The sequence below is a fragment of the Varroa jacobsoni genome, unplaced genomic scaffold (genome assembly GCF_002532875.2).
Source record: "Varroa jacobsoni isolate VJ856 unplaced genomic scaffold, vjacob_1.0 scaffold_1107, whole genome shotgun sequence".
Taxonomy (NCBI): Eukaryota; Metazoa; Arthropoda; class Arachnida; order Mesostigmata; family Varroidae; genus Varroa; species Varroa jacobsoni.
Genome location: NW_019214009.1, coordinates 51,997 through 75,211, shown reverse-complemented (window position 1 = coordinate 75,211; position 23,215 = coordinate 51,997). Strand labels below are relative to the sequence as shown.

At 43.2% G+C, this 23,215-nt stretch overlaps 1 protein-coding gene across 6 annotated transcripts; it reads left to right on the top strand.

Annotated features, from left to right (window-relative positions):
* Window positions 1-69: 69 nt before the first annotated feature.
* LOC111266660 (uncharacterized) lies at window positions 70-20,185 on the top strand. Of its 6 annotated transcripts, none has more exons than XM_022844328.2 (15): window positions 70-798; window positions 1,218-4,670; window positions 7,008-7,206; window positions 9,657-9,757; window positions 10,536-11,116; window positions 11,731-12,233; window positions 13,588-13,679; window positions 14,181-14,273; window positions 14,412-14,475; window positions 14,944-15,134; window positions 15,348-15,548; window positions 16,025-16,135; window positions 17,211-17,296; window positions 17,572-17,861; window positions 18,226-20,185. In XM_022844328.2, exons 2-15 carry the CDS (start codon window positions 4,524-4,526, stop codon window positions 18,780-18,782), a joined length of 3,216 nt encoding a protein of 1,071 aa, XP_022700063.1. In that variant the 5' UTR covers window positions 70-798; window positions 1,218-4,523; the 3' UTR covers window positions 18,783-20,185. The 6 variants fall into 6 exon arrangements, with proteins under 6 accessions (XP_022700063.1, XP_022700062.1, XP_086827137.1 ...); XM_022844327.2 differs by having other exon boundaries at window positions 1,215-4,670; XM_086971011.1 differs by having other exon boundaries at window positions 70-1,323; window positions 1,511-4,670.
* Window positions 20,186-23,215: the final 3,030 nt, after the last annotated feature.

Here is a 23,215-nt window from a genome sequence, read left to right as displayed (position 1 = left end):
CATTTCCATTTAAACTTTTTAAGCTTCCTCCTAATTTGCTCTTCATTTTATCGTCTGCTCACTCATACCGTTAATTGTTGACTATCGTCTGCTATTGTCGGATCGAAACAGGGACATTATTTTGAGCCTGTCCCTAACCCCGTCTCTGCACTTCTGCGCTGCTGTATTAGTTGGTGCTGTTGTCCTGTGTGGACGAGAGCCGAGAGCTTTTCTTCTATTTCTGGGGGCCACTACCGCTGTCAGCGCCCCACTGGCGCCACCACTGCTGGCATAATCTGCTTTTGATCTGCTTTGGCGCCCTACTCTACAGCGGATGCGAACGATAGTGCCGACGACCATAGTAGTAGCAGCAGCAGCAGCAGTGACTACAACGATAACGAAGACGAAAACGAAGCAGCGCCACCAAAACGATGTAGTGATTGTGTTGGATGGAGGCCGTCGTCTTGCAACCAGCAGATTTCCAATGCGACGGCTACTACCTGCTACTGCTGCTGCCACTGGGTGCTCCTATCGCTAGTGGTAAGGTATCTACAGGCTGACCCTCAGCTGGCTGCGGCTACTGGCGTAAGCTAGCAACGAGCCTGTGGCCGCTCCGTGAGTCGTTCTGCCAGACAGTCGACATCGACTCGCGATTGCTGCGAGCACCCGAGCTAACCCGCAAAGAAGTGCAGTTGTAGACCACACCATTGCTACGAATGCGAAATCGGCCTATCAGCACGGATAAGGAAAGAAGCCGGAGGAACTGCCAAACGAGAGGGTCTCGCTGGCCATTGCTATCGTTGTCGAGCACTGCATGCGGTAATTGTTTTACCATCATTGTCACCAGTGACCAATAATAGCAGCAATAACACTAACAAGGCTCTCATCTCCACCAGTGTTTCTGTTGTGTTGGTGGACTGTGGTAGGTGGCAGGACGTAGTCACCGTCCTTTGGTTGATAGATCGTCGCGTTTGACGGCAGTGACGATAAGCAGCAGTTGTTGGATAGTAAAAGAAAATAGGCGAACCATCGTGTGTGGGCCCACTAAATCTTCGGAATTTAGCCGGTCGAAACTAGCTCGGGGTCCCAATCCGTGAGAAGGGATCCGTTGCTGAACCTCTGTGTCTTTGTTTTTTCGTGCAAGAACAAATGAATGGATAAATACTTATATATAGAAGTGGTTGGATGGTGAGCGACAGAAGTTTACTTGCTCACTTTGCCGTTTTTGTTTTCAGCAGTACGAAGTAAAGGAATATGGCAGATGATACGAGAAGCGTGAAGCAACCTCAAATCAACGGCTTGACCGCCGCTGTCGCTGCTGCTGCTGCTTCTATTGTGTAGATGGTAATGAAGTCGTGAACGTGCTAAAGTTATGGTGGAGTGTGAAAAGAGATTTGCGTGAGTTTTTTCTCTCTAACGATAACAGCTACATTGGTACAAATCGTAGCATTGCTATGAACGGATGCGCTTTTGCGCGTGCTGCTGAGATTGCAGCAGCTCTACGTAACAGCAACTTTACGTTGTTTTGCAGACGTCGTGAGTCCTTCTGAATGTAGCAGAGACGACGACACCGTGTTGGTTTTACTGGTGGGGGTCGTGGGCGGAGCACAAGTGAGCCCATGGTGAGTTCCGACACGTTCACTTTCTGGTGCAAGGCAGTGGATCGAAGCATACATATTATAGAGTACAAAACTGTACCGTGGAGGACCTCTCGTCAGTAGGTGTCGCGCGCTAGTGACTAGTTTCGCGTTTGCATGGCGCCGCATCGTGCCGTGTTACATTACGCTGCCCTTATTGTATCCCTTCATATAGAAAATTTTACAATTAGATAGTCCCAAGAACTCTATCCGTGCTGCTACAGTGACGATCGTTGACGGTTTGTTTTCCGTCGTTTGGACGAGCAAAGTTTTCTGTAAAACGACGATAGGTATCGTCGTAATTGGGGGCGCAGTGTGCGCCTCACTGTCTTCTACGTGCTACCAGCTATCGTTGTGTTGTACTCAATCCATGCTGCTGTTGTGCTATCGTCAATTTCTGTGGGAGGCTTTTCGCCGTACCAACCATAAACTAGCCTCCCGCCGCCCACAACAGGTTTCTTTAGGTTCTCCGTGTGCTCGTTATAGAACTCAGACACACTAAGCGAGTGATTCCTACCCGCCGTTTGTCGCATCTCTTTTCTTATTCAGATTTAGTGTCTCTCTTTCTCCCGATTGCATCGGACGGGTTCTGGCTCTGAACCTACCGCACCGAGTTGGGCCGCCCGGGTATCGGGTATCCTGCAAAGGGGTACAGAAATCTGAAGCAGCCGGAACGACTAGCAGGTTGTAGCAACGGAAACTACGGGAGGAACACCAGCAGCACCCCCGGGGGTTAGTCAGTTAGAAAAGCAGTCTAACGCATACACAGACCGATGCACACACACATGTACACTGAAACACATATAGAGACACAGGACTGGCGAAAACACGAGTTGTTACTCATTCGACTGGGTTGTCTGAGAGCGAAGCGACGACGGTGTTTCAGTGGTCGTGTTATCGTTGTGGCCTGCATTGCCATCCAACATCGTCCTTATCTGGACCTTATTGTTTTTGTGGCCGGCTGCTATTACCCCATAACCATCACGACAAGCAGAACTCTTTGCTGCTAATAACATTCATGGGCATTTTGTATTTCACTAACTGCTGGCAGAGACAAGATTAAGGAGTAGTGCACACACATACACATAAGCTTTGGTGAGGTGCCAGTCGTATGATTCAATTCGACAGTGTCAAAAGCAGTAGCAACAGCTATATATGGTGAAGTCTGTGTAAAGATTTCCGACGGCTGCAGTCAGTGGGACAGCAGTAAGGTTGTGGGAATGCTTTTCCGTATGCGGTGTTGTCTATGCAACGGTTTTTGCGCGGCCCAGCGCCAATCCTATTTAGCTTTGTGCATAGTGCGAGTTGCGCATTCGAAACCGTGCTAACTTGCTGAATTCGTACATAAGTGTTCATGTAACAGCGGTTCGCACCGCGGCAGCCGCTATCTCTAAAATTATAATGGGACACAAATGAGCTTTGAAGAACAAGGTGGGCAGAGTCGACGTGTACGGAACATAATTGGACAGTAACGATCGCGACCTCGATTGCGATAGGCTACAGGCGTGTATAGCAGGAGTGGGGGAGGGGGGCAGCGGGTTGTGGTATTAACGACATTAAAAAATACTTAATAGAAGCAACATCTCAATGTGAAAGCAAAAGTAGCTTCATAGCTAACCGAACAAGCGGTAACATCTAAAAATAGGAGCGAGCGCAGAGAAACGATCGGTGGAGGCTGTCACTTCCCTGAGCATAGCCTGTCGCTTAAGACCCTGCACGTCTGATACATAGCAAACTAATTAACTGGTTTTGATCTCGATTTTCGGGGGATTCGTGAGCACGTGGAACACATGCGGCCGGTGTGACAGAATGTGTGACGCATTTGATTTAGGCCTGAAAGGAAAAGTGAGAAAGAGCAAATAAGATATAGAAAAGAGATAGGTTTCGTGTTTGAATCTCTAGCTATGAAATCCCTGCACGAAAAGCGCTATTAAGAAGCCCTTGAAACAGCGGGATAATAGTGGCAAGATGGTGATAATACGCTGGTGACAATAGCAACAACAGTTGTACAAAAAGATCCATTTGCGTCGTCTTCGTTGCATCGATCTGAAGGGCGACGTCACGCCACAAATGTAAGACTCAGCCACAAAAGATAAGCGACCGAGAACGGTAAACGAGGAATGTACATGCAGTCAGGCAAGTCAACGCAGAGAAAAAAGGCAAAATGGGACAGAAAGAAAGCACTGTCAGAGACAGTCGTAACGGCTGAACTATCATCATAGCAGTAAAGGTAAGCAGGGACCGCCGCGCAAGCGAGTGGAGTTCGACGAGACACGTCGGAGCCGAGGGCCCTGGACGACTAAGGCAGCATGTCGACGAAGCAGCCTAATACCACTGAGACTAACATCCGCAGAAGTAGCAGCAATAGTCGCAGAAGAAACACGACTATCAGTAGTCTTTTCACCCAGACGATTTCTAACAACGACAAAATCTGCAACGGCAATAGAAAGCCTACGTCCAGTCGGGTCAAACTGCTTGGCAAGAAACCTGCCACGAAAAAGAACAACAAAAAGCAGATTGTTCTTGGAAACACAGAGTGCAGTTCTAGCGTCGAGGATACGATCAAGACGATCAGCACCAACGGGTACGGTGTTTTTCGCTGCTGCCGCCGCAGTGTATTCTTCTTCCTAAATAATCGCTCTCCACCTTATCGCAGACACTGTGTACACTCGTCACTGGTACATCGGCTACGGAGTGTACGCAATTCGTATTCACATCATTGTCGTTACTTTCGCCGATCTTCGCTGTCGAGTTCGTTGTGTAAAAGCAGCAGTAATAGAAGCAACGGCTGTTGTCGTCGTGGCCTAGCAGCGGTTTTTACTGAAAATCATTTCGAGCATTATCCATTGTCGCTGCCAGCGGTGGCTGCGGCATGAGGAAGACAGTGGTGTGAGGAATCTCGGGGCGATGGCAGCCGAGGAGCGCTACGGGTCTCGCGAGGCGTGCCTGCAGGCCCAGGCCATGATCGACATTTCGTTCGAACACCTCAATGGGCTGCGCACCACCTGCCTCGCTGACAACCACATCACCCAGAATGAGATACGCATCCTGGAGGTAGGTACAGGTTAATAGATAGGTAGGTCCTCTTCCGTTATTATTATTCTTCATATTTATATCATTGTACTATCGCTATTATCTACTACGTACTAGATCGCCGCAGATCTTTGCTTTCTCTATTCGAAAACAGATATAATTCAACGAAACCTTAGTTAGACCGATGGTCACAATTACTAACATTGCCTCAACGTGAGTGAGTCAGCTAATATATATATATATATATATATTTCTCATTATCCGCACCAGAAAAAAATTATATTTTTTTTCTGGAGCGGACAACAAGAATAATCTTGCTTAAATGCTTACCCGTATATTCAACTACCATGTAACACTTTGTTAGACCATCAGTTTACAGCAAATGTAAATTTGATAAAATCCTAAATTGAACTGTCAGCTAATCTAGCTCAAGATTAATCCCTGATGTTTCTTCTAAACCTAGATCGTGCCAAAGAGTTTACTGGAGAGTTATTGTATGTTTAGATGACCATACCGGTTTTCGTGAATTAGGCCATAATGACTTTTTTGAGTCTTTAAACAAGGAGCGGAATATAATAAATAAAAATAAGCCCCCTACTACTTCGAGAAAGTAAAGCGCATTAAACTGTTTGATTTTTGAATATTGGCGCGTATAAGCACAGGGTACATTTAGATATGACCAAGCAGCTGCCTTTTTTGCTGGCTGTGTACTTTGTGACTGAAGTTGCGGTTATTGAAAAATACCAACGGCCACAACCGCCCAAAGCAAACTGATGTGACTAACGAACAAAATTCAACAGACTTGCTGGTTTATATGTAAATGTGCATTATTAAATCGATGGGACATCTTAGCCGAATAGCGATTTACACGAAGCCAGATGTCTGATTTTGACTTAATTGAAATGGTTGTTTTTTGTGGTTAACTAAGTTGAAATATTCACCCCTGACAAGATCATCATCTTCTCGTGAAATGCTCACAAGTGGTAGATTAGACTATAAGACATATTTAAAACCTGTGCCAAGAAATTAACATTTTTTTACGTAAATGTTATATCGTAGCAGTGGAACAAATATAATACCCCAATTACGTTTCGAGTGTAATGGTTTTGTCTACTAGAGAAGAAAAAAAGAATCGGAGAAGAAATATAAAAGTAGGTTAACTAACTAGGACGAAAACAAGCTAGCGTGGGATAATAATACGAAAAAATAGTCATTTGGTTGGAATATAGTATTGTCTCAGCAGGCCTAGCTAGCTCCCGCTGAGCAAACCACCGGAGAAAATAATCAAATGCCTAAACGAGATTGATTAAATGTAAGATTAGAGGCGCCATCTAGATTTAACCCTTTGTGACGTTGTTTGAGCTAAAGTTATAGTTTTACAAAATTTGGCATATGTGGCTTGCGCTATAAATATCACCAGTTCTTCAATATGGTTTTAATTTTAAAAAAGGCCAACAATTAACTAAATTGCCTCGCATAATTGTGTTGAGAGCAGCTAAAAGCGTGAAGTGTTATTCTAAATGAATCGACGTGGGTGACATATTTTTCTAACTAGGCTGAACTGAAACAGAATTTGATAGTTGTGTTGCAGTAGCGGCAAACATGATCTCTGCAAGAAATGCAGACCACCAGCGAAGTGTTAATACGCAACGTACAATCGCCTTTTTTATAAAACGGAACCTGTAAATAGTATCGAACAATTAATAAAAACTGATAAATCTTAGTGGTTACTCAAAATAAATTACGTACTGAGTTGGATGCGATGATTTAAATGTTTTATGAAAGAAAAACATTTAGATTATTGTAAATAAGTGTTTAGCGTAACTGTTGTGTCCTTACAACACTGCTCAAGTTTCCGATTTCCACTGTTATGGGGCTTATTATTAAAATGAATATAATAATAATCATTGAAATCGATAGTGTTCTACATACTTTTTAAAAACGAGTATTCTTTTTAACCATTACAATCTCTAGGTGAGAAGTAAATGCTTGCATAGTTCTGGAATTTTATATGACACAATATTACAGTTAGAATTACACACACACACACGCGCATAAACACACATATACACACACACGCACAGACACACAAGGAGCACTATGGCGCTGCTCGTCTTGATATAACATTGATTACAGAAGAAATAAACCTGAATCGCAAACGTGATGTCTAGAGTGATGACCCAAAAAGTTGACAAAAAGGTGCCAGTATATTGCGTAACAAGACATAAGGAAGAGGGCGCACTTTCTTATTATTAGATTATTTTTGATAATCCTTCTAACAGCATCCGCTGCAAGAACCATCGTGACAATTACCATTTTCTGATAATAATAGTTGGGCCGTTGTATTTGCTATTACAGACGAAGTTGGTGCGTTTATTCGCCCGCCAGTTAGTGGCTCGCCAGCAGTTGGAGCGCAGCGAAGACCCATTTGAGTATCCGAAACTGCAAATGTGGCTTCGAGTAGTTGGTCTCAGTGAACCCAGCATAGCGGGGGTCTCTCGCCTCGTTGGTGGCAGCTTTGATCAACTGTTAGCACGTTCCGACGACCAAATCAAAGGTTACTAACTATACATTTACTATAACTATACATAAAAATTTATATAGATAATAAATTTGTGTGGACTATTTGCAAGCATGCTGTCGGGTTCGATCCATAGATAGAAGCTAGTTGTTTTTCATGGGTTTTTCATTTGGGTTATTCTAACGCACTGTTAAGTTTTGATTGAAATAAATATTATTACATTTCCTGCACGTAATGTTTAAAGTGATCTACACCAAGCCACGGCTATTGAACGTTGCGCGCTTTCGGGCTTACACGAAGACAGAAAATGTGACAAATATAAATTAGCAATTTCCATGTGGAATTTACTTCCAAAAACATTTACCACAAATGCCTGTTTTATCCTATCGGCGTAGCAAGAAGTACGTGTCGTGTCAAATAATGAGACATGCACCATACGACAAAAACTAAACATCAGACTAAATGACCCCGCATGCTCAAGTCATTTAAGTACTAAAATTCTAAGGGAAACGTCAAAATAGATTGTGGTTACTGAAGACTGTTTACTCTTTACCCTAAATGAATCGAAGCTTTTCAGTCGAGTTCGACTGAGACACTTAATCGTCGTAACTCGGATGAAAGACAGCACCACGCTTGGATATCTTAGCGTAGAGTACATTAAGCGAGGCCTCTTCGACCCATTTCATACATGTTGTATCGTCTTAGATAATAAATATTCCAGATGTTTATTTAGTTCAAAAAAGTCACCAGACTCCTTATAATTTCAAAGAAAGACAATACCAAGCCTGAATGTGACAACGTCGAAAGCTTAAATAATCATTTGTAATTGATATAATATATATATATACAGATATAGATGTAATAAAGAAAATTATTCAAACGTTTTATATTTAAAAGTTTAATAGCAAACGTTGACAGTAAGCTCTGACCCTGAAGTTTTTACTGAAAAAATGAATTCGATCGGACAGACGTAATGATCTACATAAGGAGCCACTCTATGAAAAATACCATTGCGATACCTATTTTGACTGGGTTCCTCTATGCGTGAAAGTGCTCAGTTCAGACCCTCTATCCTTTCTATGAGACACGAGCTATGCGGTGTTCCTACATTGGCCTAGATGAAGGCATTCCCGACACTGAAAGAACTGTGTATTGACTCATACGAATCATTGCACAAAATATCGACGAACGCGTTAAATCATTCACTCGTCATCTTTCACCCGCAAGGCACCTTTCTGTGGTCACGAAAATTATAATTTATGAAAGCCAAGTAGGCTCTTCAAACAAACCCTGGGATCATGCAAGAAAAATTACTCGAAATTAAATAGATGTTCGAAATAAATTTTGATGTTGTTCATGTCGAAGGTCGAATTTTCAGCAGTGCGTGGTGCAGACTAAAAACGGGCATAAAAGAGCAATACAGCCCAATGACCCAATTAAAATAATTGAGCTTATAAGATCTCACACTGAATAAAGCACACTATGTTGCTGAAACCTATATTATTAATGATACTACTATGTTAGTCATGTAACTAATATTAACTATTTACATGATAGGATATATATTTAATCGTGTCGCAAATACCAACTTGCCATTTAGCATGAAAATCGTTGATTAGATCAAGGTTTCTTCATTCGGACGCATTGTATCGTTGGTAGGGCTTGTCTGAGGCAGAGATTTGTGGCAATGCCTGTCTATTCGGTTGAGAACCCTCCAAGTGCAAGGTTTGAGTTGACATGCTTGACGGAAACAATGTTTTTAGCTCACGCTAGTCAAAATAGTATATTGGGGACAGAAACGAATTTTCAACGAGAAACAAGCTATTTTTGGGCGTCTAAACTAGGCTACAGCTGCCATCGATGCAAAAGTAAATAGCAGATTACCAGGAAACTAGAGATTTTGTAGCAGTCTTAAGTTTGCTGTCAATAACCAGAATTTTTGAGGAAAAGGGCTTAAAGTGCCGTTTCAGTTCCAAACAGTTTATTTAAACTATAACAAAACATATAATGCATTCTCTGTTTTACCTTGATGCATTGAAATTGACCAAGAAGGCACTGAACATAGGTGCGTTTAATGCTTATCATCAAAAATGGTTAAAGTCCATAAAACATACGATGTGCCCATAGAAATGAGAAGGACGAGATTCATCAAACTTAGCCTAAAAATGTAGCACAGGCTGAGTCGTCGTTCTAGCACAAAATCGTTTTTCATTTAGAAAAAGTCGACCAAAATCATTTATATGTACATGTAAATCTAGAAACTGATCAGGAAGGTACAATTGAGTTACGCAATTCTAAAATAATTTGGATGTACACAGGAATGACTTTTTGCTTATTGTTTAGTACCAGATATGCATTTCAAAATACCATTCATTGTTACCATTTTGACATCTTTTGAAAGCATGATGCCGGTGATGATGATTCCGCCATTTTATAAGATTATGTTCTATCTGTTTCTTTTCGACTGTTTTTACATCCTATATTAGATGTGCTCTGTGATCAAACAGAGGAGCGGTTACGTCTCCTTACGGCACTCCGAAACCTCAGGAAGTGCACAAGTCGGCAACTTAGCGGTACAACGCAAACGGTGAGTTAAAACCTAGACACCTAGGCCGTTTCTGAGCTTTTATTAGAGTTAGAGTATATACGATATAAAAGAAAGCACCCTGTTAGATCTGCAACAGTTTGATAAAAATCCTTGCACCTCTTTTTCTATTTAAAAAAGATTCCATTGATGCAATTTATTCTCAGTATAGAATTGTTCCATTCGGAAGAAAATGTAGCCGTATTTCGTATTGTAGAATTTACCATGTCGTCAAATTTGAACAGAGCTTATGCTCAGAACCGTGCCGATTCAGGTATCAGGCGGTGAGAGAAATAGATGGCTTTTCGCACATGAAGATCTGCTTTGTTATTTTATAACACTGTTTTAGAGGGAACGTGCACACAATTATTTCTGCTGTTTATGGAAAACCACGATTTTACTCTCGGTCGTTTAAGCTGTCGTAATAAGCTGTATAAAGCCAAAGTGTAACTAAATACCATACAAAACAGGTTTTTGCGGATATTCATAAGTTAGAACTAAATTTAAGGGAGCATCAAACTATGACATATGGAACTTTTTCAATGTAAACCATACAACGGACGAGTCTCGTCGTATCACTCCGGTTCATTTCAGGCAATTTTATTACACACAATTATGAGCAACTCGGGCTTGACTCTACTTCATTTTTGACAGTTTTTTGGTATGAAATTCGGTGTTTCAAAATGTCACACAGCCATGCCATCGCTGTCGATAATATTATTCTGTCTAACACGATACATCTATTTGATAACGTTATTTATCCTCGTCTAAATTTTGGCAGTTCGAAGACGGGTTTGAAGACCTAAGCTGGGAGTACCTGACGTGTCCAGAGGGCCTTACGATTGAGTCTCGCTTAGGGGCAAGCATGGCTAGTGGAAGCAGTTGCAGCAGCAGCAGTAGCTACGCAGGAACGATAGATGGAACTGCAACAAGTGGGGAGAAGGCGGCCATAACAGGTGGAACCGGTAGTGGAATTGCTACGAATACAGCAGGAACCGGTAGTGCGGCCGGAACGCCAGGTGGAAGTCCCGCTACGGTTAACAATAGCAGCGGGGTCAGCGGTTTAGCTGGATCAGGAGCAGGACCGCAGGCGATACTAACGCAGCCCGCTTCGCCTGGATCACCTTTAGTAAATCACTTGGTCAGTCAATCGGGAAATTCTGCGGGAAACGCAACTACTGCTAGTTCAGTGGGAAGTGTAACAAGCAACAATATGACACCGCACGTTAATAATTCCGCTAATTCAACTGCCGTCAATGCGACGGCGGGAGTATCGCCCGTAGAGAAATTGGTAAACCCAACTGCGTTGACGGCATCAGGGAACGCCGCGTCCTCCGCGTCCGCAGGGCCATGCCAACACAGGTATGTGTAAAACCGCTTGATCATATGTAACTATAGCATAATAATAACACGCTAGTTTTTATAGGGTTCGTCGCCTAACTAAAGCCGGCTAATTTATTCAACAGAAAATACAACAAAATCGACATTGCATTGGACTGGAATTAGAGTAGGAACTCTGAACCCTCTTTTAAGTTCGGAGTGGGCCTTTGCGATCACGGTGGCGTGTCTGCGATCATGGGAAATAGTAGCTATTTCGTGGTGTAGGCTATCTAATATTGTGAGTAGATTATATTATCCATTCAATTTTACCCGGCGAACTATGGCACGCGACCGTTTGCTGTTTTGCTCCCGAGTTTTCACTCCGTCCTGCTCTTTTCACTCCGGGGGAGTAGTGTATGTTGCTGGGGTTGCCCAGGCGTGTTTTCTACACATTAATAATACACACTAGTGGAAAACCATTCTCTAAAACAGATAACCCACATAAGTCAGACAAACTTGTTTTAGAAAAATCATATAGTAGGTGACTGTTAATACAAGGCTACCTTTAATTATAATTATTTTTTCCTCGTTTACTTTTTGCTATTTTTTTATTGTTGTCATTATTGTTATTATTATTATTGCTAAATCGTTGTTAGCCGGACACCACCGTACATTCGAAAAACACCAACGTCGTTTGTGACGAGCCTCAATAACAACAACAACGCGGCCGAGCGCAGTGGTAGCAGCGGCTTGGTGAGCAAGTCTCGATCGCATGAGCATTCATTACGCGATCACCAGCTGGAGTTCCAACAGCCGCCATATCCACATCTGCAACCACAAATACAACATCACAGTTGTACGAGCAGCACAAACAGTGTCAGCGGAAGTAGCAACCAGCCTCTTCAGCTTCAGACGCAACCACAGCAGCAGCAACAACAACAACAGCAGCAATTTTCGCAGCACATCGTCGGGGGGCCAAGTGGCATCGGCAGATGTCCACCCCGCAGGCGTCACCAAACCGAGCCGACGCCCGCCAGCGGAAGCCTGTCACCGTCGCGAAGTCCCTCGTTCATCACTTCTCCGGATGCTTCGGCTGACAATGCGTTCGTCGAATCTCCGGATGCGCCTGGACTCGCTGGCCCCCACGGGCAGCAACAACGTGAGTGCTGTGTGGTTGTAGATTTATTTTTCGTATCAGTTGTTAGGTGGATTATTTTTACCGTATATATATATATATATATATATATATACATATGTGTTTACATATAGTATATATATGTATATATACTATATATAAACACATTCTGCTTCAACAATAAGCGATTATATATTGGCTGATCTAGTGTGTTGAGGGCATTTTGAATCATGTGAAAAATCCGATTACTAGTTGAAATCAGACGGATCACACCTCAAATGCAGCGCTAATGCCAACCCAGCGACGAACTACCATACGAAAGGCTTTGGGTAACGCTGACTATTGATATGTCGAGGCAGAATGAGCACTGTGTTTGCCTGTGTATGTTGTGTATGCTTTTGTCTATCTCTTTAGAACTTCAATATGTAGCAATCTTCATTAATTTAATCATTGTGAATCATACCTTATGTATTACGCATGTTGCCATTCTATGTCTAACGTAGAATACTAATACCACATGCGGTAACTTAGAGTCTAAGTTAATGAAGCAAGAGTCTTGCCTTATTTGCAAAAGAAGAATTTCACTTGTAAAGGCTGCCTAGCCGGATTGAGAGAAAAAATATTCGTTTTAATAGAAGAATTGATTTCAAGTTTTACAGCGGGATAAGCTGTGAAACATGGAATTCTGTGAGTACAAGTGTGCCCAAATAGCAGAGAAATGACAACGTATTCCTCCTTGGCTCTGTATTTCTCGTGTTTAAGTTTCACGTGACCTCCCTGTTGCATACCCTTGTTCGAGGTCTATCTTGGCGACGACAGGAAGAATATATTGTCTTCCACGGAATCACATAGACAAGCTATGTGAATGAATATGCAGTAACAATGAACTTTGTCACACTGGCGGGGCATTGATCATCATTTGAACGACGTCATAATTGCAAAGCTGTAAAAAGTCTGTGGCATCGCCACCAGTTGGTATCATTGCAATCGTGGATAAGTCATTCTGACTGTAATTTTTGTATGACAAAATCATTTTTGTACAGTACTATTGGTTACAAGACTGTAGACGAATTGTTCTATTGCTAATTGTTCAGCAACATTTAAAAACGTAGACAAACGTTTTTAAGTCGCATGCCATAAAACTACGTTTGCTGTTGTATTAGATAATTTTGGTAGCTACCAGCTAAAGGGAAGTGCATTGCTCCATTGAAGTGCAGTGAAGAACAGATTTGGTTCTAAACTACTTCATATTTTGCTAGTATCACTTCCATATGAGCAGCAGGCAAGTGCGACATATAGTCCGCCATCACGGGGACCTTTTACTAGGTATCAATAATTAGCTCAAAAAATTATAATTCTAAATCTATCTTCATCCTAGCGGCCTCGGTTCCTACATTAGCGGTACCACGCTCCCCGCGCCTTCCTGGAATGGGACACGCCATTCACCATCGATTTTCATCCACGGTCAAGGTGAGTGAAAGCGTCATGGCTATCTGATCCCAACGTATTGAGTTTTACGTCCGATACCACTGTTAGACAACCCATCAGATTGCATACCCACCAGCACGAAACGAAGTGTCTACACCTGACTTCGAACACACACCACCACGTGTCCCTCAAATTTAGCGTGCAAACACGTTCCCGCAACGTCGTCACAAATACGTCTCTACCTAATGTCTGTAAGCTAGTTCACCCAAGTTTGTAGCCTAAGATGCAAAGCGTGAGAAGTTATTAAGGAGAGGGTGATATGAGTCCGCCAACGTGCATATATGTACATGCACACAACAGGTGTGCATGTATATATATGGTATCCTATAATCTACAAGATTAATTTACATGGTGAACTGGTCTCTCGAAAACGTTTGAGGAAGTAGAACATAATAAAACTAAAAGCAAACATATAAGCACCAATAGTGGACGTTAATTAACAATTAATTAATAACGTTAGTAATATTAAATTGATTTTTGCAGGTAACGACATGCCAACAGTGTGACAAGCCAATGTTTTTCGGCTATAAATGCCGAGAGTGTAAATTCCGTTGTCATAGGGACTGCGTGGACAAGGTTTGTAAAAGTGCTGAAGTAATTTTTTAAATTAAGTCTATTTCTGTACACTTTAAAGGCAGCGCTTAAATGGTTTTTCCACCAATCTAAAATACTAAATAGCTAAAAGAATTAACTATCGGTATTTATTAATTGCAGGTCCCACCTAGCTGCGGGCTTCCCAACGAACTTGTTGATGTTTTCGCACAAAGATATAACCAGGGTAAGTATTATGTAAATTCGTTTATTCTAAAGATACGTTAATTTCAAGTTCTTTCGAATAAATGTGCAGCTTAGCGCAACATATATCCGAAAAAATTGGTCCCTATTGTACTTGCTATTCGTTCGCATTTCAATCAGATTTCCACTATGATTATATACGCATTACGTAGAAGGTAATCGATAAAAGGGGATAGTTGTAAAACGTGTATACCGCTATAATAAGATGCGCGTGCAACGGGTTGACGAAGGTATCGAAAGCCGTCTGTTCGATTTTACTCGACCTTCGGGAGGAAACCGGGTGCTCAATAATAAATCATAATTAGACACCAAATCCAACCAGTGCGCTGAGCTCGAGCATCATTGACCTAATTACCTGAGCAGTGCTCTTATTCTACCTGGTACAGCATTAATCGGATTTCCGTTCTTTACTACAATATTCGATGTGATTCTGCTTTTTGTTCGCTTATAGGCGCTGGCAGTGAACAGGTGTCAAGTAGTCCGTTACCGGGTCACTCACCCTCACTGCCACGCCATGTGCTGTCTCGGCAGGGGTTACCCGGGGGCGTCGGGCCTCATTTCAGCTCCGCGTACGGTCCTCAAACCGGCGACTCTTCATCAAATACGTCGTCATGCAATTCGTCGGCACCGAATTCGCCACAGGTAGCTCAATGGCTCAATATTTTCTAATCGGGCTGATGCCCGTGTTTTAATGATCTTGACTACGTTAGTGCACATATTTTCAGATCTTTCCTCGTCTCCCCTTCATATCTCTTTCCCCCATTAGTTCACACAAGGTCCATAACGGCTAAGCTGCATCCGGCTCCTTCTTTCTTATGTTGTTTCTTTTCGTTGGCTAAATGCGACGTTTTCTAGGTATTGGCAAGCGTTGGAGGCGTCAGTGGCAAACAGGTCTTCCGGTTTCCACCTGACGACTTGGTAGCTGCTGCCAGCGGCCGCGATGGCAGCTTGCCTTCGACGAGTGGCCAAGGCCACGCTGGTAAAGCGAACTCTTTGCGGTCGACCGATTCGGATCGCACCGTCGTATCTGCCGCTTCGAATTCAGGCAGCATAAGTGTAAGTTGCGATCGAATACTTTTTTAGGAATCTTAACTTATATATGCCATATCGCATAGTGACAAGCAGAACCCGTCGCGGTATCGTTTCATGTTGGGACAGCGTAAACCTTTAACGATATATGCGCGCGGTATCCCATAAGATCGAATAGAATTGTTTTTTCTTACATATGGATCACCTAGCGCGCTTTTCTCGGAATACACATTATTAAACCCAATTTTTTTAAAAAATGAAGATGCATTGAACTTGATGCGGATAATATTAAATGTTCAGTCCTCTAAACAAATGTTCCATGTTCATGCATCAAGCACTTGTATCTATAAATTGATATGTATTTAACAGTTTGTTATTCTTCGCGATCGGATTATTACCACGTAGATAAAATCTCTGGCATATTTGTGTGACGCCAGCGCAGTCCTGTCGATCAACATGAGCCACCATTGTTATTTTTATACTTATTGTTCTTATTAATGCAGACGGATAGCGAGAAGACACTGTCACTACGGATCGGCTCGCAGGATTCGCAGGTGTCGTTCGATGTGGCCGAACAGGACGCTGCAGGCAAACCTTGGCCCCGACAGAACAGTGTATGAATCAAAAACTTAAAAAAGTACCCTATTGCTCTCGAATCAACCATAATAGCACCTGCACTAATTTCTACAACCTGTTTTCCATCACTCCTGTGCACTTATTTTGTGTGTTGTGTGGTTTTGTCTTCTAAATGTCCATGGTTCGCAGTCTCACCATCCGTATTTAAGCTCAGCTCATGTTGTTCTTGTTGTGTTTCCTTGACATCCGAACGTGAACCAGTTCCACTACTTTGCCTCCCGGATGCGTGTGCCTAGAGAAAAGTCACGACCTTCCTTGGTTTTTAATTCTATCCCTTAATGAATTTAGTTGTCGACACTACCAGTTTGCACGCTTTTAAGCTAAAGTGAATGACAACGACGATGGCTGACGCTTTGATGGTTTACACGAAATTATTCAATCAACCTTCGCCCCTTTCTTGACTATTCAGGGTGGGACGGTGGGGTGCAAAGAGAGCACACCCTTTGAATCGGATTTCTGTGCGTTGTAGAACAGTTACTATTGCGCCAAAAAACTGAAACAGCTTTGAATTATAACGCCTGCTATATAAACTACAACGTCCCAGTTACATCTGAATAAACCCTTCAATTTTTTTTAACACTTTCGGCTATTTTTTTTTTGAAATGCAGTTAGGTCCTCGGAACCACTGCTTGTGTATAGTATAAAAAGCTGCTCCCACTAGAAGGTCTGGCGGAGACGAGTCTTGCTATACTTATATGGGGTTTCCTTAACAGATGGATAAGATGGTATAGCTTGTACGATTCATTTGTTTGGAAAAATTTTTGGAAAAAAATTTGGAACAATGCGCAATAGCCGCCCAGGTTGAGCCGTTCTTATACTTGTTTTATTGTACTTGTGTGAGCGTCGAAGTTTCCCGACCGCTCGGCTCATGATGGCACCTACCACTGACAATATTCTAGCAAGGCTTCCCTAACCCAGCAAATATTTGTTTACACTTTTGGACGATCGGAAATAGGTGATTAATGTACTGATCGTTCTATAACTTAACGCTGTTAGAATTTACACTAACTAATAAGGTTGCATAATTGAATATTGTTGTATTGATGGTTTTAGTTATCGCTGCGCGAATGGGACATTCCGTTGGACGAAGTCCAACTACAAGAAAAACTCGGGGAGGGCCGTTTTGGAGTTGTGTACAGGTAACTATCATACAAAACTTCGTATAGATACAAACAAATGATCTTCCTTCAACATTAAATAATTTCTATCAAAGTTGGACCACAGTTTCGTATAGACAAATTGACCGGCACGCGTTGTGAAAGAAAACTGAAAAAAAATTACGTTAAATTAATGTTCAACCTTCTAATTTCGACCTAAATGTAAAAATCAATACGGTTGGTTCCTTGTATTATAACACTTGTTGCGTTTATATCACTATTATGCTACCGTTGTTCTTGTTTTTTCTGATGTGTAGAGGAAGCTGGCATGGCGCCGTTGCCGTGAAAATGCTTAATATGGAGCAGGCCTCCCAAAGCGCTAGTCGACAAAGCGAAATCATGGATACGTTTAAACAAGAGGTAGCAACGTTTCGAAAAACTCGTCACGAGAACCTCGTCTTATTTATGGGCGCCTGCATGAAGCCGCCACAGCTGGCTATTGTTACCTCACTCTGTAAGGGCATGACTTTATACAGGCATCTGCACTTACGGAAGGACAAGTTCAACCTCAACCGGATATCGCAAATAGCGTTACAAATATGTCACGGTGAGTAACAGTTTCTCCTCTCGCTTTCAGAACGATAAAATGCATTAGTTAGTAAATAAATCATCTAGCGTATCCCAGCCATCGAATCGATGTGCGGCGTTGTGGTTTTTTTTTTTATTTATATCATAAGGATAACGCTATTCTCATGCCATACTTGTTAATAAAAGTAGGATCTGATTACATTTGGGTAATAGACACAGAGGGGTGGGTCGAAATAGAAAGAGAGAATGAAATCAATGCCCACTCTAAGCGCAAATCTATTTTGATATCTAGTGAAAAATATCAGATATAATAACTTTATTCGGCAGTTTTTCCTGCTGTATATAATCATTTGTTTCATCTCGATGCTGTGGTCATTTTGCAGGTATGGGTTATTTGCACGCGAGGGGAATTCTACATAAGGACTTAAAGACGAAAAATATCTTTTACGAGAATGGTAAGGTGGTTATTACGGATTTTGGTCTGTTCTCCGTAGTCAAACTATGTCAGGGTGGACAGGGTGGCCATAGAGGTGACTGGTTAACTATCCCACAAGGTTGGCTGTGCTATCTAGCACCTGAGCTTATCCGAGATCTTCGGCCCGGAGCGGGCCAGCCTGATCTGTCGTTTTCGACTCGCAGTGATGTGTACGCTTTCGGTACGGTCTTTTACGAGCTGCTGTGCGGCGATTGGCCGTTCAGGAGTCAGCCGCCAGAAGCAATCATCTGGCAGGTCGCCAAAGGTGTCAAGCCGCCTTTGGCTAACCTGCAAACATCACAGGACGTCAAAGATATCCTCATGTCGTGTTGGTCATTTCAAGCAGACGATCGGCCAGACTTCGCCCGTCTGCAAATGCTCCTCGTTCGGCTGCCGAAGAAACGTCTGGCGCGTTGCCCCTCCCACCCGGTGCACCTTTCGCGTTCAGCAGAGTCCGTCTTTTAGGCGATAGGCAAGGGGGCAACATAGCACCTAAGACAACGGAAAAAACAAGGAGACCCGCGTAGATTCGTATCCTGCAGAGATCTTACAGTAACATCGACCCGAGAACAACGATGTTCTGTTAGTTCTCTACAAGCCAAGTCACGAGGCGCAACTAGAGAAAGAGAGAGCTTCTACAAAGATCTCAGGGTCAGACGTAATCTGTCAGTCAACGCGTCTAGAACACGTTAATCCAAGTTACTACCCACTGTCGATCGATCTCGAGGCAGAGACCGGCAAGCGCGGGCCTACGCAGTTCTAAGTGCCGCTGCAAACTATCCCATATCACCCAGAGTTCGACAAATCGACAGGCAACAACGGATTATTCAGTTATCCATGCATTATCGCCTAATATCGCAAATAGCTGGCTGGTCGAACTCATTTGGGTGGTAGGAACTTTTAGCTTACGAATTATCATAAATAGCGGGGCCTTGGTAGTGCACAATTGGACAAAAGACGGACTAGCGAATATGACACAGTTTGTGTGTGAACTGGAGAAGAAGGGAGGTGCTGATCCTTGGAGAGAATTGTATGGTCAATTGGGAAACATTGTGAGAATTAACGATTGTGGTATATTGTAGAATATAACAAGCAGGTGTTAAAAAAACGCTGGTGCGGGGGGGGGGGGGGGGGTCGTAGTTGATGGCGCTATCATAGAAAAAGAAAAACATGACGGTATGTTTGCGCGCTCTTTCCACATACACGTATAACAAGTGCTTGGAAGACTAGTGCACGCGGGGAGTACATAGCTCCTTGGGTTGGGCCAGTGAATGGCAAGTTTAGTGACGGGGAGGAGGTGTTGACCCCTAAGAGGGTCTCTAATCTGCAAGGGACCGACCCAGTCAAAAAGATTCTTGTTGATGAGACAATGCTAATAATGATGACAAACATTACGAAGTTGATGATGATTTAGTGGAAGGTAGTAGAAAGATTATGTGCGAGATAGGGGAGCGTGCGAAAAAATAATTAGTAAAGATACACCGACAAAGACGATGAAAAATGATTTCGACAGAGACTGTCAGAAGCCGTGGGAAACTATTATGTGGACACTAAATGGCCGGGTAGAGTGCGAGTAAAATAGTTGAGGACATAGCAAGAGACACAACGGCCGATGGGTGGTATTGCAAACATGGAAAGGCCTCACAAGAATACGAGAAGTAACCATGCATAGGTATCAATGACATGTGTGTGTGAGAGCGCGCGCGCGCGAGAGAGAGAGAGAGAGAGAGCGAGAGAGAGACCGAGAGCGAGAGAGAGCGAGCGGGACCTCATGCATGAGGTAGGCGAACTAAAGATGTCAAGCAGCATGTCCGCAGAAATGACAATGAGGACATGAAGCGTAAATAAAACAAAAGTATATAAATATGCGATTTGCTGTTTTTACTTATAAATTTTGTCACCTAGTCGCTTTAACCGAAAACCTAAGTTTGTTTGTAAAATTCTTTATAAGAATCCATTATCTAGTTGGCTAGTAGTTAATATATTAGGACGTCGACGCGGGATTAGGAACCAAACACATCCGTATTCTATAAATGAATGCATTGCACAATCAAAGAAGCTTAGCAACAGTTACCTAACGTAATCTGAGTCCGCAATAACGAGCGCTTCTGTGACGATAGGGTTAAACATCTAAGTTTACGTCTAGCAGTCGTACGTAAATGATCATTTGTAAATGGTATCTTTGGCAAGGTAGTTGAAAAAGTAAATATTGGCAACGAAGAGACCCCGTCCGTTGCGTGATCTTATATATTGCAGCATTAATGCAGTTGTAGCGTTAAAGTAGCGTAGGGCATAAAAACATAGGGCAATGTAGTTTTTAGCAAAAAAGGCGGCAACAAAAATAGTGGCAGAGCACCAATCACGAATTTCCCACGCTTTAATGATTGATTTTAAAGTTTTTCGCAGAAAAAAACGAAATAATTATATAAAGCTTACGAAAAGATATGAACAATTTTATCATCTGAAGCTCCATCAAAACCAGGTTCCTCTACGTTCAGAACGTCATTAAAGTTAATGATATCGTCATTTGATATAATAAAACAGAATCAATGGTCAAATAATATGCATTAAACGTGTCGAAATCATATTGTCGGGCGATAGCTTTGAATAGAATATTATGACTGTACCAGTATACAATAAATGGTTAAACTACGGGTTTTCGAGCTCTCTCTTAACATAGATCTCCTCATTCCACAGTGTATCCTTCTGTTTCCTTTTCTGTAACTATGCACTAAGTCCAGGAGAAGGTTAAGTGGAGCAATTTCTCAAGCTTTTTGTAAGGTTCTTATCCGGGAATATATTAGCCATCAGAACTCTTTGATGTCTGTAAAGAATGGCCCAGACTTCAGCGATCTCGCTGCCTCCTGCTGGCAGACCTGTTTCGAAACCTCTTTTTGTACGTCCTATATAGCAAGTATCACCCACGCAGGCCTAGATCAGTGAATGGGTAGTCGCAGCAATAGTCACCCGACGGAACAGGCAAGCAACATATGAGTCAAGCGGAGTGTCATTGTTGTGAATGGTTACTATTTACCCGGCCCTTTCCTATTCTATTATATACAGACACTCGCAGCGAGTTCAACATGGGTACACAGAAGTATAAGAATTGATGCCGACGAAGCGACAGTCGTGGGGGGGGGGGAGGGGTCTCAATACGCCCTCAAAAATTTTCTGCTCAGTGCTCTGCCCGTCTTTCTACTAAGTCTTAAGCATATTCAGGACTGGTTTTGTCTGAGAAGTACGTAGAGGTTGTGTACAGATACAGACCTGGATTTCTTTCCGCCGAGTCACCTCTGCTGTGACGTCTAACTGATCTTCAGCAATCTTCGGCGCCGCATAGCAGCACTTCGGTGCTGGCGAAATTTACTGGCGAAGAACAAGCTGAAGAATACGAAGAGGTTCGACAAAAAAACTGCAACTACGAAGAAGCGCGAGGCTTTTGTGCGATCCAACCAGTCGCGTTTAGGCAAGTACCTATGTAGGCAGGTTCGTGATGGTGACGCTGCTGCGGCCTATGTGACTCGAGCGAAAAATACCGACTGGCCTGAAACCTCAGTTTTCAGTTAAGGAGCTGAGAGCAACAGATACGATAATCGACAAAGATATAGACGAAGAGCGTAAATGGCATGAGGAGAGTGACCGCAAGAAAAACCCCGAGTCCGATTTCATTCTGCCTGAAGTTCCTTTGGCCTATGAAGGTAGGCCTTTCGAAACGGTGGCGAAGATAGAAATGGTGCCCGATATGTGTTGCTGAAAATGATCGAACCAAACAGAAGAATCAAATCCACCAGAACAAGCAGAATCAGCAGCAGCAGCGACTGCTGCTCAGAAGGTAGGACGAGACAGACCTGACGAACGCCTAATAAGAACTTAGAGAAATAGAAAAAAAAAAGGCTCGTACTTAAGCTCAGTTAGACGCTACGTACAAACGCAGGAGAGCCAGCCATGAACCAAGCTGTGGAAGGATGACAAGCAAGAGCTCAATAGGCGGCATCGAACGCTACAAAACGAAGCTAAAGTATGAACAAAGCGACTGTTATCGAAGCTACTGCACCCGCTTCGGTTATTGTAATACAGCACGCAGCCCTGCTAGCCATCGCCGGCAGCTATAAGCTGCTGGCGCGAAATAACAAAGGATGGTGCGAGGATCCATTGAAAGTTTCTGCTGGTGGTAGCCATTGGCGGACTCAGCTACACAGAATCGCGTAAGAGTTTGGGCAGAGACCGACGCACCGGCAGCGCGCTCTGTATGCACAAGGAGACTACGAAGAGAGCAGCAAATACTGGGGTTGATGGAACGACGGTGCCATTTGAGCTGTTCTGGCTGCTGGTCCTGCTGCTGGCGCCCCAGCGTTAACCATCATCAGCAACACATGAGTATCAGCATCATTATGTGGGGGCCTCCTTAGCTCGGGTGTCGGTGGACCGATCTGTCGGCGAACGGCTGCTCTCCCAGGCTAGATTCCAACCGCAGCAACGTATCGCCCAGTTTCCTACGACCTGCCGCTAACCTGCTCGCATTGCTGCTTACTGGAGCAGTTGGGTTCTCCGTGCCAACTGAGTTAGGTATCGGTTCCTCTGTACTATCGTGCGCGTATATATGTATGCCGCTTGCTTCGGCAATTCGTCCCGTCCCATCAGTTCGTCATAATCAATTGGGCGCCATGATTCGGCTTGCCTTCTGTTTCTAAGTAACCAACTGTTCATCTGTTTACTGGCTGGGAGCCTAACAACCGATGATGCCCCGATACAGGCGAAAAGGAAGGGCAAGCGAAGTCAATCCGTTCGGCCTGACGATCGAAATGACAGCGATAGCTTGACGGTTCACACTCAGTGGCAACCGAGTGACGAGCCCGCAAGCATTCAACAGTCGAATTGACAGCAACAGCAGTAGCGTC